Source organism: Danio rerio, chromosome 7 (genome assembly GCF_049306965.1).
Source record: "Danio rerio strain Tuebingen ecotype United States chromosome 7, GRCz12tu, whole genome shotgun sequence".
Classification (NCBI taxonomy): domain Eukaryota; kingdom Metazoa; phylum Chordata; class Actinopteri; order Cypriniformes; family Danionidae; genus Danio; species Danio rerio.
This window is the reverse complement of record NC_133182.1, coordinates 63,268,737-63,286,813: the sequence shown is the minus strand read 5'-3', so window position 1 is coordinate 63,286,813 and position 18,077 is coordinate 63,268,737. Positions and strand designations below refer to the sequence as shown.

General features: G+C 33.9%; 1 protein-coding gene and 1 long non-coding RNA gene across 3 annotated transcripts in view; one reads left to right on the top strand and one right to left on the bottom strand.

Annotated features, from left to right (window-relative positions):
* Positions 1–18,077, top strand: part of pcxb (pyruvate carboxylase b) — a 374,478-nt gene that overhangs the window by 320,888 nt on the left and 35,513 nt on the right. For both annotated transcript variants that reach the window (NM_131550.2, XM_073907043.1), the window contains one exon: positions 10,780–10,959. In NM_131550.2, coding sequence (NP_571625.2) covers positions 10,780–10,959 — 180 coding nt within the window. The remainder of the gene's footprint in view (positions 1–10,779; positions 10,960–18,077) is intronic.
* Positions 16,599–18,016, bottom strand: LOC141375167 (uncharacterized). Its single transcript, XR_012382773.1, has 2 exons — positions 17,840–18,016; positions 16,599–17,504 (listed from the first exon to the last, which is right to left on the bottom strand). It is a non-coding gene; the product is annotated as an uncharacterized lncRNA (long non-coding RNA).

The following is an 18,077-nucleotide window of genomic DNA, read 5'->3' as shown; positions in this document are numbered from 1 at the left end:
CTGAAAAGTGTCCTTGAAGGCCTGTGAATAAAGTGACTTTTTTTTCTTTTCTATTGGATTTTCTGTCATTTAAATTCCGCAAATATATAGCAAAAGCTCTGTTATTTCTATCCCTGTTGATTTAAACCTAACAATTACTTTAAAAGCAAAAAGATTTTGCTGCAGTGATGGCTAATTTGCATGTAGATTAATTGTAATTTCATCATGGACACTTATAATAATTACATATTACAGAGCTCTTTAAAAAAGCAATAAGTTATTTTAAAAACAATTATTTTTTTGCAAATTCTGAATGTTTGTTTCACACAATGAGCTGACGTTCTGGCACTGTCCAACATTTCCTACACTAATAAGAACAACTTTCTGTCAGAGAATCAGTGTGATAGTGAGTTTCCGGGTTATCAAATAATAAGCCTCACAACCTGATACGTGCAGTCTAGGTAATCTGTTCATGCTGGCTTCTGCTATGCTGCTCTTCGGCCCTTAGGGTGAATTAACTGATTAGCTGAAACATGTCTGGCATCGCTTGTTTCTATCTTCCGCTCAATGTAATTATTTGTCAGAATTCTCCTAATATAAGTTTCTGTTTACTTCCAATGTATCAGCATGCAATTGTCATTCAGTTCACACTGTTTGTCTTACTTGATCTTGGTGTGTTCCTGCCTGCACTCGTTTGTCCCCCACCATCTCATCATTTTTATTCATGGCTTTAGGAAAAGTGGGCAGGACTTTGAGATCTTGTGGTGATTTGATGTTTCTCTCTCTCTCTCTCTCTCTCTCTCTCTCTCTCTCTCTAATATGTATAGAATCTATCACGGTAATAATCATGGTTCGGTTTGATACGACACAGGGGTGTCACGGTTCGGTATGTTTTCGATACAGCAAAAAAAGAAAAAAGCCAGAGGTTTCCCTAATGTAATTTTTTAAATTTATTAAAACTAACATCATAAAAGTTTTTTTTTTACCTTAAACAGTGAGAGAGCTATACTTCCGGGGTTTCTGCTTAGCAGCAAATAAAACAAATCCTTCTTTATACTCAAAACCAAAAAGCTTCCTATAAAATAAATATAATATTCTAGTAGTTAAACAGATAAAAAGAATTTAGTTTTTTATATGGAACTCAGTTAAGTTTTTTTTTTTTTTTTTTCAGAAACATGAGTGTTTTCTTCAGACAGCACAGATCTGCTTGATTTGACTGTCACCTGTCATTTTAGTGGATCTGAACTCAGGAATTATCTGACTAAAATGGGCTTATGAAGGAATAATGTAACGGGACTCTATTACATTTAACATTTTTTTTAAAACCCGAAATTTCCACTACCGATTAAGGTCTTTCATATCCACAGCTATTAATGTATTGCCTCTGTGATTTGTTTTGCCCTCTTCGAACCTGTAGGAATTGCCTGTCTGAATGCTGTTCTTGTTCAAGTTACTGATTCCGTGATGTCAGTGTAAATGAGTTGATATGCTGAAATATTTCCGCTAAAAGAGCTTACTGTCATAGCAGTTGTTATTTTTTTCCACTACTCTCTTGGTGGCGGTGATTGTGCCAAATATATCTGAAGAATGGTGGAGGGGTGTGCACAAGACGTATCTAAAAAGCGGTGGAGGCGTGTGTCTGCGATGTACCTGAGTAGTGGGGGTGAGATGTGGCCAACGTACCTGACGAGCTTGGAGGGATGCGGTGAAGAGAGGTGTGCGACATATTTAAGGACCGGGGACGCGCGATTTACGGAAGATCATTTGTTTGCATCCGGAATTCTCTGTGCATTTGCGGATGACTTCAGATACTTCCGGCAGACTTGGAATGTCTGGGATTACATTAATGTTACTAGCCATTTTGTGAGCTAGTGTAGTGCGTGCCTGACTGATGTAGTGTTTGGAGGTGGGCGGGGTGATACGTGAACAGAATATTGAGATTGCCTGTTTTGTGTCGGGGTCCAGGGTTATTAATAGTTCCCTTAAGCAATATTTTTTCCTATTGGCCACAAAGCAAATCATTGTTCTACAATAACTTGCCTAATTATACTAGCTTGCCTAATTGACCCAATTAACCTAGTTAAGCCTTTAAATGTCACTTTAAGCTGAATACTAATCAGATAAAAGAAATCAGAAATACATTTTCATGAATTAAATATTAAAACTATTACGTTTAGAAATAGTGGTTAGCACTTTCACCTCAGGGCAAGAGGGTCACTGGTTCAAGCCTCAGCTGGGTCAGTTGGCATTTCTGTAGTTTTCTCTGGGTGCTCCAGTTTCCTCCACAGTCCAAACACATGCACTATAGGGGAATTGAAAAAACTAAATTGGCTGTATATGTGTGTGATTGAGTGTGTATGGATATTTTCAGGTACTGGGTTGCAGTTGGAAGGGCATTTGCTGTTTAAACATATGCTGGATATGTTGGCGGTTCATTCTGTTGTGACAACCCCTCATGAAAAAAATACAAATGCCGATTTCAGACTGCGTGATTTTAGCCCCGATTTTGACTCCCAGACAGGTTTTGAGAAATCGTCGACAAATGCCTGAAATCAAAGGCAAATCGGTGCTCGTGCATGTGAGTGACAATCACACAGTGTAAACTATCAAAGACGCAATCTGAGAGAATCAACGATGAGTCGCAGATACGTGTAAGATATTTGGCGTGCTGAAAATGAAAGAGCAGCATTCACTAGACTAGTGTGTGTGTATACCTGTGCAGGCCAGCGAGAGGCTGGGGAAGAAGTTAAAAGTGCTCCTTTTCAGTTTATTTGGACCCAGGAAGTGGAAGGAAAAAGTAGAGTAAATTTGGCAGGAGCACCCATGTCTGTTTGACATGTCATATGAGCAATATCACAACCGAATCAAAAAAGAAAGTTGATGAGAATTTGCTAATTCACTTCAAACCCAGGTGAGCAAATATGCACATTTTCGACCCCATTAAAGGCTTCTTTCTAGTTATGTAGTTAACAACAAGAGATATACTACATGTTTATGGCTGTGAGAAGTTGTTGCCAATTTTTCCTATTGTAAAGTCATGCAATGTGAAAGCCCTTAACGCCGATCCATCCTACAGTGCAAACAAAGCAGCGACAAAATGCTAGCCCAGATAGTCATGCAGTGTGAAAAAATATGTGACATGATTACTTTGAAAATCATGCAGTCTGAACTTGGGGAAGAAATTGGGGAAAAATATAAAAGAATTAAAGTTTAACAGAAGGGCTAGTCTGACTTCAACTGTACATATATACCTGCACCTTCATGGTACAAGGGTCATGGTTTAGTTCACACACTCCCACAACAAATACAGTTAGTATAGGTGTGCAATCACTGGAATTAGACAGAAAATACCACAGCAGTGCAACAGCTGAGGAATTATTCACAAAGATCCTGTCTTTGAATCTCAAAAAGCCAGACACAGTGTGTGCTGTCATGCCAACTTTCTTCCATAAACAGAAGCACACAACACTATTCCCACCTTCAAGTTCTTCTTATCTGCTCTGGAATTGACAGTATGAAAAAAATGAGTGCTGCTGTGGAAAAAACTTGATAATAATCATTATTTCTTCAAGCGGCATCTAAAAAACACTGTGCTGCAAAAGACACAAGTTTATAATGGTCACCTGTAAAACAATGAAAAGATAATATACTCTCTCAGCTCTTCTCTAGCTCATTGTGATTAAACACGTTTGCCTGTTAAAATAAATGAATACATTTGTTGATTTCTGTTGTATTGTACGCGCATCAAACCGTGACCCTAGAACAGAAGTACGAACCAAACTGTGACTTCAATGTAGCATAAGACTTGTAATATATTACATTACATGTCTTAAGTGCATTGCACACCAGATGTGCCGCTTAGCGCCGTGACATGGCCTGCACATGACTGTTGGAAGTATGGCACACAAGATGCGCACATTCACATGTGATTTAAAATGAAAGTATTCCGATGGTTCTCCGTGGTGCGGCAGAAATATGAACAGTGTCCTGAGTCGTGGCTGGGCACCGTGGACATCCACCGACTTGCGGCACTGGTGTGTGTACCCTGATAGAAACCTATGTTTACAATTCTGAAATTCATGGCGCTGCGTGGTGTGACACAGCATTATGGTGAGTGGCGCATTCAGTGTGCAAGCCCCTTCACTCTCACAGACGCACGCTAACTTACACATACTCTCCACTAATTTGGTTCCTCTTGAAGCAGCAGCAAGCACTGACACACACACACACACACACACACACACACACACACACACACACACACACAAACTGTTCTCTTGAGTTCAAAGCGCTCGCTGTCCATGCCGATGGCCAAACAGATGTATCCTGTCAGTTAGCCAGAGATACCCTCCATAATAACCCAGGTGTGTGTGTGTGTGTGTAAGAGAGAGAGAGAGAGAGAGAGAGAGAGAGAGAGAAAGAAAGGGAGGAAGGAAGGAAAACTAAGAGACAGAACCAGTGAGAGACTGAGATGTACACAGAAGGATTACTGTACTTCAGAAAAGCAGTAGAGGGAAACACTGACGGGCATGAGGATTACAGTGTGTGTGTGTGTGTGTGTGTGTGTGTGTGTGTGTGTGTGTGTGTGTGTGTGTGTGTGTGTGTGTGTGTGTGTGTGTGTGTGTGTGTGTGTGTGTGTGTGTGTTTTGTGTATGTGTGTGTGTGCTTTTGATCCCTTCGTAATCCCGTCTCAGTCTCATCTTATAACACTTTCCCCGACAGCCTCCATCACTGTGACTTGGCCTGACCGACTTCTGCTTTGTGTCTGGGTGCTTAACAAATCCTCTTCTTAATTAACAACCCATTGATTTCTCTCTGTATTTGAACTGACGGTAGAAGTTAAAGGATTTTTCAGTAACTCACGGCGACATCTTCATAATTTGAATCTTTCAACAGAAACATGTGTTCAGCCTACCAATTTTAGTAGTACAGTATGTGATAACCTTTTTTTTTCAAATAGTAGAATACCACAACTTTAGGTCCTTGAAGGGACAAAAAAAGATCAACCAGATTTTTTTCAACCCATTTGTAAACGTAACAGTTTTAATAACTAATTTCTAATAACTGATTTATTTTATCTTTGCTATGATGACAGCAATACTATTTTACTAGATATTTTTCACAACCCTTCTATGCAGCTTAAAGAGGCATTTAAAGGCTTAACTAGTTTAATTTGGTTAACTAGGCAGAGTAATTAGGCAAAGTATTGTATAATGGTGGTTTGTTCTGTAGCCTTTGAAAAAAAAAAATATTTCAAGGGGCTAATAATTTTCTCCCTAAAATGGTTTTAAAAAATATAAAACTTCTTTCATTCCAGCCAAAATAAAACAAATAAGACTTTCTCCTGAGGATAAAATATTATCAGGCATACTGTGAACATGTCCTCTGTAAAACATCATTCAAACATTATGGCTGCTCTCTTGAAAATATTTTGTAGCTAGTAATGTGACATCTTAGTTATCAATATACCACTAAAATAGGAATCAAATTACACACGCAGCATAACATCTGAAACAGAATCTAAATTTGACTTTTATCGCCAAGTGGGCACAAACTCAAAAGGAATGTGTTGTGGTTGTCAGGAGCTCTGTGTATGTACATGTGGACATGAGAAGACAGAAGTGATATTTAAATAAGGCTGAAAATATAAATAATATAAAAAAAATTATATATATATATATATATATATATATATATATATATATATATATATATATATATATATATATATATATATATATATATTTATTATGTATAATATATATGTATATATATATATATATATATATATATATATATATATATATATACATGTGTGTGTGTGTATGTATATATATATATATATATATATATATATATATATATATATATATATATATATATATATGGATAAACATCATTTTTTATTAATATATAAACATTGCTTCTCCTTTTGACATAATTAGGTCTCTTTTTTATTATCAGGCTAAGATTAGAAAATAAATGAGGCAGAATACGAGTTATGCAATAGTTTTATCATTTTAACGTAGTTCAAAAACATATGCACGCTAAATATATATATATATATATATATATATATATATATATATATATATATATATATATATATATATATATATATATATATATATATTTAAACTGGCTGAATTTAAACAAGCCAAATAAATTTACTAAGATTACATTAAATTACATTTCACATTTACTTATGCACTAAATTGTTTGTTTCAATTCAGCCCAAATAAATAAAATAAATAAATAAATAAATACATTCCAATGCATTTTTTTCAGTGCATGTTACTGGTATTTTAGTGCATACGTAATTTTATCACCAGCCACAAACAAAAGTTTGAAGGTCACCACAGTGAGTTTTATTACAGTCTCAGCAGTTCTGCAGTCACCCAGAGTCTCAGCAGCAGAAGCTTAATCCTTTGCTCTTAAAAAAACATTGCACATGTCATGTTTGTGGTGTTTTATTTAAAGAAGGATATTAACCTTGCATAACCTTTGTCTAAGACTCAATTACAACACTTAATCCTAAAATGTATTTCTTTTCTTAATTTTTGTTTTTAATTGTATTAAAATGTATTATGTTTTCGGATATACAACATAACAAGAAAAAAAGTTATAAAAATGGTTATGCTTATACAATGATAACCTTCAAAATACCCTGACTTATTATCTTGCTATGTGACACATATCAAAATATATGATACCATCACTGTACCATAGTACTTTGCAATTTCAGTTCATAGCCTATACTGCAAGCAGTTTTACTGTACATAAGCTATTTTTTCCGCAGAGCACTCAACTATTTATGTGAAAGAAAAATGGCCTGACATTTGACATTTTATTCCTCTAACTTTTGTAGTTTTTTTTTATTATTATTATTTTTCATGTACTGTATGCCTCCTTACAAATCCTCATAGATCTTTCATTTTAAAGCATTTCTTTCACTCTGTTTTCTTTTTTGGTTCTGTGTATTCATTTCCTATTCCTCTCTCGAACGTGTAACTCTTTATGCAGTCACTTTTTTTGTCTGATTGACATTTAGAGATGATAAATGCACTCTTTGAATTGTTTTGGGGAGGTTCTTTGCTTGTTTGTTTTCAGTTTTTTTTTTTTTTTCTAATGCATTTGGTGTTTTAAAAATGGTAAGATGTAGCTGAATAGATTATCAAAATCAAGCCTTTATAATACTTACTTTTTCAGTGGAATAAGTGAAAAACCACATGCTGTTTGCCAAATGTTGATTTAAGAAATGTATCAATAAAAAAAATAGGACACTTTTCTCAGTAGTAATATAAATATAATTAATTTTTACATCATTTATTTTCAGAGGTGGGTAGCAAGGAATTACATTTGCTTCATTAAATTTACTTTAGTAAAACTGGGTAACGTGTACTTTTTTAGTACATTTAAAAATGTGTCCTTTTACTTGAGTAAATTATTAGAGAATAATTAACATGATTCATATGACTTTTTTTGCAAATATCACGAGGGGTCGCACTGAGAAAGTCCTCGCTGCAGCCTGCAGCTTGATAACGTAAGTGACCAGGCCCGCTACATGGATGACGATCGCCTACACCTCCCATACCCTAAACCCAACCATTACAGTAGCATGAACACTACTTTCGTGGGCAGTACAAGGTCCGATATGTTTTTGATGACCACCTACACCTCCCCTTGTATATATGAAGTCAAAATTATTATAGCCACCGTATATATTTTTTCCCAATTTTTGTTTAACAGGAAGAAGATTTTATGAACACAATACATATCTTTGCCATGATGACAGTACATAATATTTTACTAAATATTTTTCAAAGTTTAGGATAAATTTTTAAGTTACATTTACTGGCTTAACTAGGTTAACCTGGCAAGTTAATTATATTAATTTAGGGTAATTAGACAAATCATTTATGATAGTTTGATTTGTAGACAATAAAAAAAATACTGCTTAAGGGGGCTAATAACTTTGATTAACAATATTAAGTCTTTAACATTAAAAACTGCTTTTATATGACTATTTTTATATGCCAATAAAATGTTTTCAATTAAAATTTCTTAGTTTGAATTTGAATTTTTTTATTATGATTTTTAAATTCAGATTTAGCAGTAGGTCAGGGGTCAGTAAAGTAAGTCAGGGGTCATTGACAGGGAAGAGTAGATGATCATCGAAAAGTCAAACTAGAATTACTCACCTTTGCTTGATTGATAGTTATGGACGAATTAGAGGGTGGGGGTTTAGGGGGCTCTGGAAATAGGTAAAGATATTTTATTTATTTTTTGTTTGTTTATTATTTATTATTTTTGTTTTGCATCTGCATATAGTGTAATGTCCAATTAATCTAATATGTATTTTAGCTTCAAGTATAGGAAAGGCTGCTTTCAGTTTTAGGTCACATAAAACAAACATTATGTTGAAAACTCATAGAGTGGTTTTTCCTGTACACTATTCACAAAAATATAGACTTTAAACAGTCCTTATGTTGTTACCATTTGAAACAAAGTTTTAAGCACTTAAAAAATGTGGTTAACAGGGGCATTGCTAGACATAAAGATTTTTTATAAAAAAATTTTTACCAAAAAATATTATTTATAATTCTAAATAAATAACAGTATATTGTCATTACACAATTATTATTCTAAATAAATATCAGAAATTAATCATTAATGTAAATGTAAAACAGAGTGATGCTAAGATAATTTAATAAATCTTTAAGAATTTAAGAATGAAATTCTATAGACAATTCTATAGAATATAAAACAAATGTTTTATAGAACTATCTGTTGTGTGTTGTCTTAAACCCCACTCATGGACAAGAATTTATTAAGGTTTATTAAGTCTAACCTCCCTGACTCATCATGCCTCCTTTTTTGCTTCACACAAAAAAATCTATCTGGAGTCATGCTTAGTCAAAATAAGATCATCATATTAATATTTAAACAGTTTTGTTGACTTGTTAATCTCCCTGCATGTTACACCGGTTTCACAATGCATGAGCGGCGTGTGAGCAGCATGGCTATTTTTTCAGTGTTAACAACCTGGACTCTCACCGGAAGTAGAGCAGCGCGCGCACTTAGCAGGAGCGGTGCGTGAGGTGCGCGGGTGTTTTTTTTTTTTTTTTTTCTGTGCACACGCTTAGTTTACTTTTTTATCAAACTACATTGCCTTCACCAGCATTGGTTCAATTGTTCTTGGCATGCAGTCCCAGGAGAGAGCCCTGAGCTTATAAGATCCTTGAGCCCGGGGCTCCCTTCTGTTTGTAAGGCGAGAGTGGAGTTTAAGCTCAGTTAGAGATCTTCCCTGCTGTACATGAATAAATAGTGATTACTCTTAAGAGATAACTACGTACAATAACAACTTAAAAGAAGCATTGTGCGATTTGGATTACTCAAATACTTAAGTTGCATGTTTTTGGAGGGTGGGAGGAACCGGGGGGAAACCCACATGAACATAGGGGTAACGTGTAAGCTGGGCACAGAAACGTTAGCTGGCTTGGTAAGGATTAGAACCAGTGACGTTATTGCTATGAAGCAACAGTGCTAACCACTGGGCCACTGTAAACTTTAGTAACTTGTAAATCATTTGACTAAGGTAAGTCTTTAAACACTGAAAGAGTACTGCTGACAATACGACAAACTAACTTTGCCATCTGAAACAAACAAAGACCACTGATCGCTTACCAAATCAGTATAGGTCAAAATCAGCTCTTTATCCCACAAAACACCAAAAACCTAAATAAAAATTGATTAACTAATGAGATGTTATTAAATGAAATATAAGAATTTGCTTCATTGAAGCATGTATTTATTTATTACACATCCTACTGATTAAGCTGAACCCAAATAGTCGGTTTGCAGAAGAATTGTGTCCTTCTGAGCCTCACATACACCAGTAAACTCACGCAGCTTAATGATTGGCCAAAATGCTTAGTTTGACTTTTCGGTGATCGTCTTATCTTCCCTGTTGATGACCCCTCACCTTCTACTGAATCTGAATTTCACAATCTTAATTTATGGTTTTGAATAATAAGATTTTGAATTTGATGTTCTGAATTTCTTCATCTTGAAAACTTGAAACTATTTTTTTTTTTCAAAATAGATATCCGCAGTCAATGAATTCAGAACACAAAAAAGTCTATAAAAATACATGTATAAAAAATCTGCCTTGAAAAATTATGTTGTGTTTGAATTTCAGATGTTTAATATTCAAGTTATGGAGTTCAAATGAAAAATTTAGAAATTCTAATTCAAATTGTTTTGGCATATTTTTAGCTCCATGTTCTTTTTCTTGAGTATTTTGGATACTCTAACCACCTCTGCTTATTATTTACTAATATAGTAATTTAAAATGTTGTCCTTGTTTGCCGCAATACATATATTTAAAATACATTCCAGTGCTTTGTAACCAAAGCTTGTTTTATTATTATTTTTGCCTAATTAAATCCACATTTAGTTTTTAAACTTTCTTTTATGTGCAATTAAACAATTAAAGCATGAGGAATAGTAGATGATGACAATAATTTCATGGATGAATTGCCCCTCTTAAAAGAAAGAACACTCAGATCTGACCTTTCCACAAATCCATTCATTGTTTCAGTTCTTGATTTTTCCACCTCCATCTTCGTCTGAGCTCAAGTTCTTAAAGTTCCCTTTTTCTTTTTGGTAGTTCAAGCAATTTTAAAGCATTATATACAACCAACTGAAATGCTTTGTGTAAGTTTTAAAGCTTGCAGAAAGGAAGAGCTCTCTTCTGAACTCTAAACTATATGTGTCCTTCTCACATTTGAATTCCAGGTGACCCCCTCCTCTAAGATTGTGGGCGATCTGGCTCAGTTTATGGTGCAAAACTCTCTCTCTCTTGCTGAAGTGGAAAAGAGAGCAGACGAGCTCTCCTTCCCTCTCTCTGTTGTTGAGTTCCTGCAAGGACACATTGGGATACCACATGGAGGATTCCCTGAACCCTTCAGGTCAAAGGTAAGAGATTACTCACATTATGGAAAACAAAACTGTTTTCTATCATTGTAAGACTAATCCTGTAACATTAGGATGCTGGACAGTGGAGTTGAGAATCCACGTGCAGTATCAAATTCAATAGAGAATGGTCAACACCGGAGCAAAACAGAAGCATACAGGTCATACTATAAACAGGCAAATAGTCAAGCTAGGCAGTTACGATTCAAGACATGAAAAACAGTACAAGGATTGATACAAGGAAAGACTACACTAGATAAATGCTTAGAAATGTTATGGGACATAAACACCGACAAGACTCAGCCCTGATGTGTGTGTGTGAGTTGTATAATTAGTCCTAGAAATAGTCTGTGAAGAACTTCCATCTCTGTGTGCGCAATCAGTGGGTGAACTGCAACTGGTGTGTGTGAACATTTACCGGCCGCTAGAGTGTGGGTAAAAAAAAGAAGTAAAATAACAGAAATATAGAAAATTTACTGAAATTTTATAAATTTACCATAAAATAATAGACATTAAATTACAGAAATTTCCTTAAATTTAAATTACTGGTTAATTTCTGTAATTTAACCTTGGTTATATTACAATAAATTTCTGTAATTTAACGGTTGTTATTTTGCTTTTTTCCGGCACCCCAGCTTTGATTTGTAGATCTTTTGGTGAAAGATTTGTAGTTCTCCAGCAATCTTTATGGACTAGATTTCTGGTGATTTTGTCTAATCTAAGGAAAGCACATCATTGTAATTTGGAAATATTAAAAATAAGAAACTGGAAGTAATAAACTGCAATATTTGCAAATACATGTTCAAATAAACAAAACTATTATGTACTGTTTAATGATAAAAGTGAAGATGTAATCCTTTTAAATGTGAACTTTTTTAATTTATAGACATAAATGTCAAAAATGTAAACACCAGATCAAAAAAAAAAACAACAACAACAACATGGTATTGTGAAAGCAAATAAAAAAGATGATTTATTATGATTCATGTATCGTAATTGTAATGAATTATAGAATTACATATAATTATATTTTGACTTAATTTTCTTTACTCTGGGAAAGTATTACAGTCATGCAAATTAAACAGACCTACATAGACTGCGGGTGTTTGTGTCAGTGATGTAAAAAGTGACTATTTATTTTTCATAGAAATTATCTATGAGAAATGTGTCTTATTCATTACTTTTAGTCATTTAGCAGATGCTTTCATCCAAAGCACGTCAACTGAGAAATAAACATGCAGATTTGTTATTGTTGTTGCTGTTGAGAGTGACAGCATCATTGTTTTGGATAACATCTAGTCACACATCGAATGTGAGGGAGAACAAGAAAATAAAAAGGTGAGAGGATGCGATAAAGCAGGAGAAGTTCAAGAGATTAAAAAACAGGCTTTGTGTGCATCCATCACAGAGTTTGTATATGTGTGAAAAAGAAACGATAAAACATGAAGAGTTTAAGGCTGAGTAAAGCTTGTCACTCGCTAGACTTTTTCTCAGCTGTGGCTGAGGCGTCTTTGTCTCGTTGTGCTGAAAAGCAGCTGAGAAAAGGAACCAGTCAGAGTCAGATTGATCCACTATGATACACACCTACACACATCTGTGTTCATGTTTGGCTTTAGCTTTATTTTTAAATGCTGTGGTTACTGAGAACAGATATCCTGCTTTTGCAGTTGAGGGCAAATTTACTTTGATTTAGCATTTCACTGGTGTGCACACACACACACATGCACAGAAGCAGACAGACAAACACTTTTGAAGCACTCTGAAGTCCAAAAACGAAAGATCAAACGCTGTTTGTCAGCACTGGCAGCATTTCCATGTAAGAGAGCTCAACATGTGGCCTCAGTCTAACAGAGAATGATATAGACAGAACAAGACAGATGCAATTTTAATTCAATGTCTTACTAGCACAGACACTAATATATGTGTCTAAATTGTGAATTATTTTGTAGTCAATTAAAGTTTGTAAGTATGACTGACATTTGCCCACTGCTTCAATAACCAACACAGAATCACTGAGGTCACTTACTTGTGATATTTTAAGTATATATATAGAGAAAAATATGATTAATCCTCTAGGCAACAAAGACATTTCTGATATTTGCATCTGAAAGTGTGATTGTTGACATAATTGTTCCAGTAACTACAATAAATCAACACTATGCACTGTCTGCTTTGCTCAAGTTGCTAAGTAACTAGAAAGTTTGTTGCTAGTCCATGTTGTTCTAGTTAACTCCCCTTCCAGTAGAATCCATTAGTTTTAAAGCTGCAACATGACGCAAGTAATTAAAGACAACCATACGCAGATGCAGACTCCAGGGTAAGTCTAAGACATGCACTTCCCCTTAATAAATTTAAAAAGATTTACGACAGACCAGGAAGAGGTTATAGCGAATATACTGCCTATCAACAAACGTCTGTTATTATTGTATTATTAATGTAACCCACTGATCTATAAATAATAAAATAATCTAATAATAAATAATTGTGTGTCATATACCTAACAAACCACTGTTATAAAAATAAAGGTAGGCTAGGCTTATGTGACGTGTCATGGCAGCCAATATAAATAATAGCCATTGCCTTACCTAATGCAGCAAAATCCTCCTTTTAGACCTGGTATCATACACGTTGATGATGTCTACGTTATTTAGTCCTGTGGTTATGTCACTTGAGATATGCAACAGACTCAGAGATGACAGTCTCTCCTGGCCCATAGTTGACCGCATCCAATTTCTTACAAATCGCATTGCTGAAAATTATATTTCGCAGGTTGCAGTCCCCATAGGTAATGTCAGTGCCAATTTGAAAAGTTTTTCGAAGCTTGAATAAAATCCAGTCAGGTGTGCCTCCTTCACAAACTCGGGAGAGGACTGCAGTTTCACTAAATTCATCTTAGTACAAGCCAGTTTCAGGTTGATAAAGAGGGTAGTTGTACTGGAGTTATCTTTGCTATTTGCTTTTTTTTCTTTTTGGAAAAAGATTGCATGTCCATGTCAAACATTTTAATTGGCTACCAGCTCAATATCAGCATGTAGATGAAGCTTTTGGCATTTAAAACCTGCATTTTTAGTCAATACGGGATGTGGGTGTCACAAAATACTTTTGAAACCATTTTTTATTATTATTATTTAATGTGAGCAGCACTTAGTAAAAATTGAAATTTATTTATTACACCGAATTTAATTATTAAAAACGCTTATTGAAAAAATTTATTAATTTTATCTGCATGACATGGCATCCATGCAAATATTTTTCCACAGCTGTGCTGCCGATCTAGAGACAGCCATGCTTGTCATCATTTTAATTAGCTGTGGAAAATATTGATCCTGGACCAATAAATATGAACATCTTTTCTCTCGATCAGCAGCTATAATCAACAGCAGGCATAGTTTGAGTGAGAATATACAGAATATATTGAATATAATAAATATTTTTCTCTTTTCTGCTATCTGGTGTTCTCTGGCCAGCTTACACATGCTCCGCCCCTGACCATACATGTTTCATTCAAGATCATTAATGTACATTAATGATGCTACAACCTGCATTATGACAACAAAAGAAACTAGTAAGGTCTGTTTTAGTATACTAAACAAGTGTAGCCTCATTATTTCAGTGTCAAATCACGTTTGTTGTAGTAGTGCTTTATACAGTGCAGATTGTCAAAGAAACAGGTGCTATAAGATTTGGTACATAATAAGACATTCATACACTTCATCACCCCTGACAACAATTTTGGTGATCTAGAAAAAATTAGGTAACACTTTATAATAACTACACAATATAAATTATTTATTAAGCATTATCGAATAGTGAACTCATTATCTGTTAAGCATTAACTCTACATAATAAGCATTAGTAAGCAGTTTATAACTGCAGCTACAAATGCTCTATTATTGACTTACAAATATGTTTATAATGTGCTTAATAATTGTATTTTCATACTTTGGTCATTAATCATTTTTCATTACTAAATTAAGTATCGCATTATTTACAAACCATTTCTATTTAAAAGTAGTTGAGGGTTTCTTAGGATCACTCAGAATGAGTTAGTAAATGATTAATAAACTCTTGAAATCAACGTTTATATGTCTTATTATTCAGGCTTATACTAATGTTTACTATGAATGTTAATAATTGCCTTATTAACTCAACTTTATCTAGTTTTGTGAGCTAATCTAAAGTGAGAACTATTTATGATTTATAAATGCCTTATAAATGACAAATAAAGGCTCGGTTAAATTCTAAACATTAAGAATGACATTATTCATTCCTATTTATTTAAAGATACACAAATGCAACTGAACTTCAAATGAAAAATAAATCTTTGCAAGCTTATCTAAAATAAAATCACTGTTTAAACATAGTTTAAACATTACATCTTATTATATTGTTAAATTATTATATTGTTGTTGTTGTTTTATCCAGTTGGATGTCGTATTTTGACACTCCTGTTATTTGGCAATGTTTAAACTTTACAGTAATTTTACTTTTTAGATAAGATTGCACAGATTATCGTTCATTTGAATCTGAGCCTTTATTTGTCATTTATAATGAAATTATAAAGCATAAATAGTCTTCACTTTAGAGTAGGTCACAAAACTGCATGAAGTTGAGTTATTAAAGCATTTATTAACATATTTGTTAACTATTAGTATATGCCTGAATAATAAGACATATAAACGTTGATTTCGATAGTTTATTAATCATTTACTAACTAATTCTAAATGATCCTAAAAACACTCAACTTCTCTTAAATACAAATGGTTTGTAAATAATGCTATACTTAATATAGTAATGAAAAATAAATCATTAACAAAGTATGAAAGTACAATTATTAAGCACAATATATAGGTGCTTATATGTCAAGAATAGAGCATTTGTACCTGCAGTTATAAACTGCTTACTAACGTTTAATAATTTAGAGTTAATGCTGAACAGATAATGAATTCACTATTTGCTAATGCTTAATAAATGATTTATATTGTGTAGTTATTATAAAGTGTTACCAAAAAATATTCAAATGAATGTAAGCACTGATACAGATGTACGCCCTCCTGTTCTTTGGATTTCAGTGAATTGCCATACCTGATTTTCCATTATATGTAATAAAAACAGATCACACAGAAATCATTTTTATATTTGTAAAAAATCAGCCAAGCTTGGAAATTAATGTCCCACTGCACTCTTGAATATATTTTAACATTTCTAACTTACTTTTCGTGAGGATCTATATGTTAAATTTAAAACATTTGTTAAGTTAAAAACCTTAAAATTCATTGTTAATATGAATTACTCAGTCAAACCTCCTAAGACTTTTACAAATTGGATCACACAATGCAACAATCAATAATTAACAGGATATTTTGTCCTACACTCTCAGAAAAAAAGGTACAAAATTGTACCTTTTAGGGTACAAATGGCCCGTCACTGGGGTGGTACCCTTAAGGGTACAAATTTGTACCTCTATTTAAAGGTACAAAATTGTACCTTCTACATTTGTACCCTTTAAGGGACAATTTTGTACCCCCACCGAAGGTACAAAAATGTGCCTTTTTATATTATATAGCATTTTCAGGGTACTGACCCAGGCATTTTGATCCATTGGTGACTGCATGCACAAATAAATAAATAAAACATTTCGGTTCGCAGATGTCCATTTTTATTTATTAATGTAGAAAATATTTCATTACAACTCACAACTGAATGTGTCAAGAAATAAAATTACACAGTAAGTATAAAGCAGACATGTAAAACAGTAAAAAGAACAATTTAGATAACAAATAAAAATTGTTCACTCACTGTACAGTATATAATCTACCCTTAATACAAAGACCACAAGAATACTGTTTAAGATTTATAAACACATTACACAGGCTACATCAAGTACTGCACTTTATAAAGTCCAAAGTATTTGTTTTGAGTCAGAATACTCAGTCATAATAAATAATTTGTCATCAAAATTTTCTCTGTATTTCAGAATGAAGGCAAACTTTCTCTATAAATTGCTTCAACAGTGCAGAAAACCAAATACATCAGTAGCCTCTTCCTCAACATCAGTAGATTACTCCTCATCATCCTCAAGTGGAGTTGTAATTTGTTGTAACACAATATGTGTTTATGCTTTTGATAAACATGACATGTAAAGCACTCATAACTGGAAAATGTTCTTTGATAGTCATTAGGACCACAAGTTATTTAAAAATTTGCTTTATGCATGAATGATAGCAGTGTGCTGGATTAACTTGATGATTGTGATTATCCCAAGAGCATGTAGAGAAACAAAAAACAAGGTTGATCACTCTGGTAACTGGAGTAGATCGAGGCTTGTCACTGTCCACCGTTCATTCAAAACATTCCACAGCAGAAACATCAAGGTGTTCTTCTAATAAGATGGATATGTCAAAAATGTATATTCGTCCACATCATTAGCCCGGCCAATCGCAATCCCATCAACTCTGAAGACTGCCGTGACTCGTTTTGTTAACACAGTTGTCCAGTCTGTGGTGTCCTCGTGTACTTGAACTGTTGGATGTGGTGAAGATGGTTCACTGTAAATGACAAAGCAATAATTACATTAATATCAGTCACTCTATCACTGATGAAGAGAAAATCAACATGCATAGAAAGTAAAATAATTAATATTTAATGATTAAAAAAAAAGTATCACAGATTAAAAGACTAATATAAATTTCATTCATTCATTCAATTTCTTTTAGGCTTAGTCCCTTTATTAATCTGGGGTCGCCACAGTGGAATGAACCACCAACTTATCCAGCATATGTTTTATGCAGCAGATGCCCTTCTAGCTGCAACCCAGTATTATGAAACATCCAGACACACTTATTCACACACACATTTATACACTACAGACAAATAAGCTTACCAAATTTAGCTATAGTGCATGTCTTTGGACTTGTGGGAAAACCGGAGCACTTGGAGGAAACCCTCACGAACACTGGAAGAATATGCAAATTCCTCACACAAATGCCAACTGACCCAGCCGAGGCTCGAACCAGCGACCTTCTTGCTGTAAGGTGACAGCACTACCCACTGCGTCATCCTAATATAAAGAATATCAAGAATTATAAAATGCATTTATAACAGCATATACTAAACAGAAA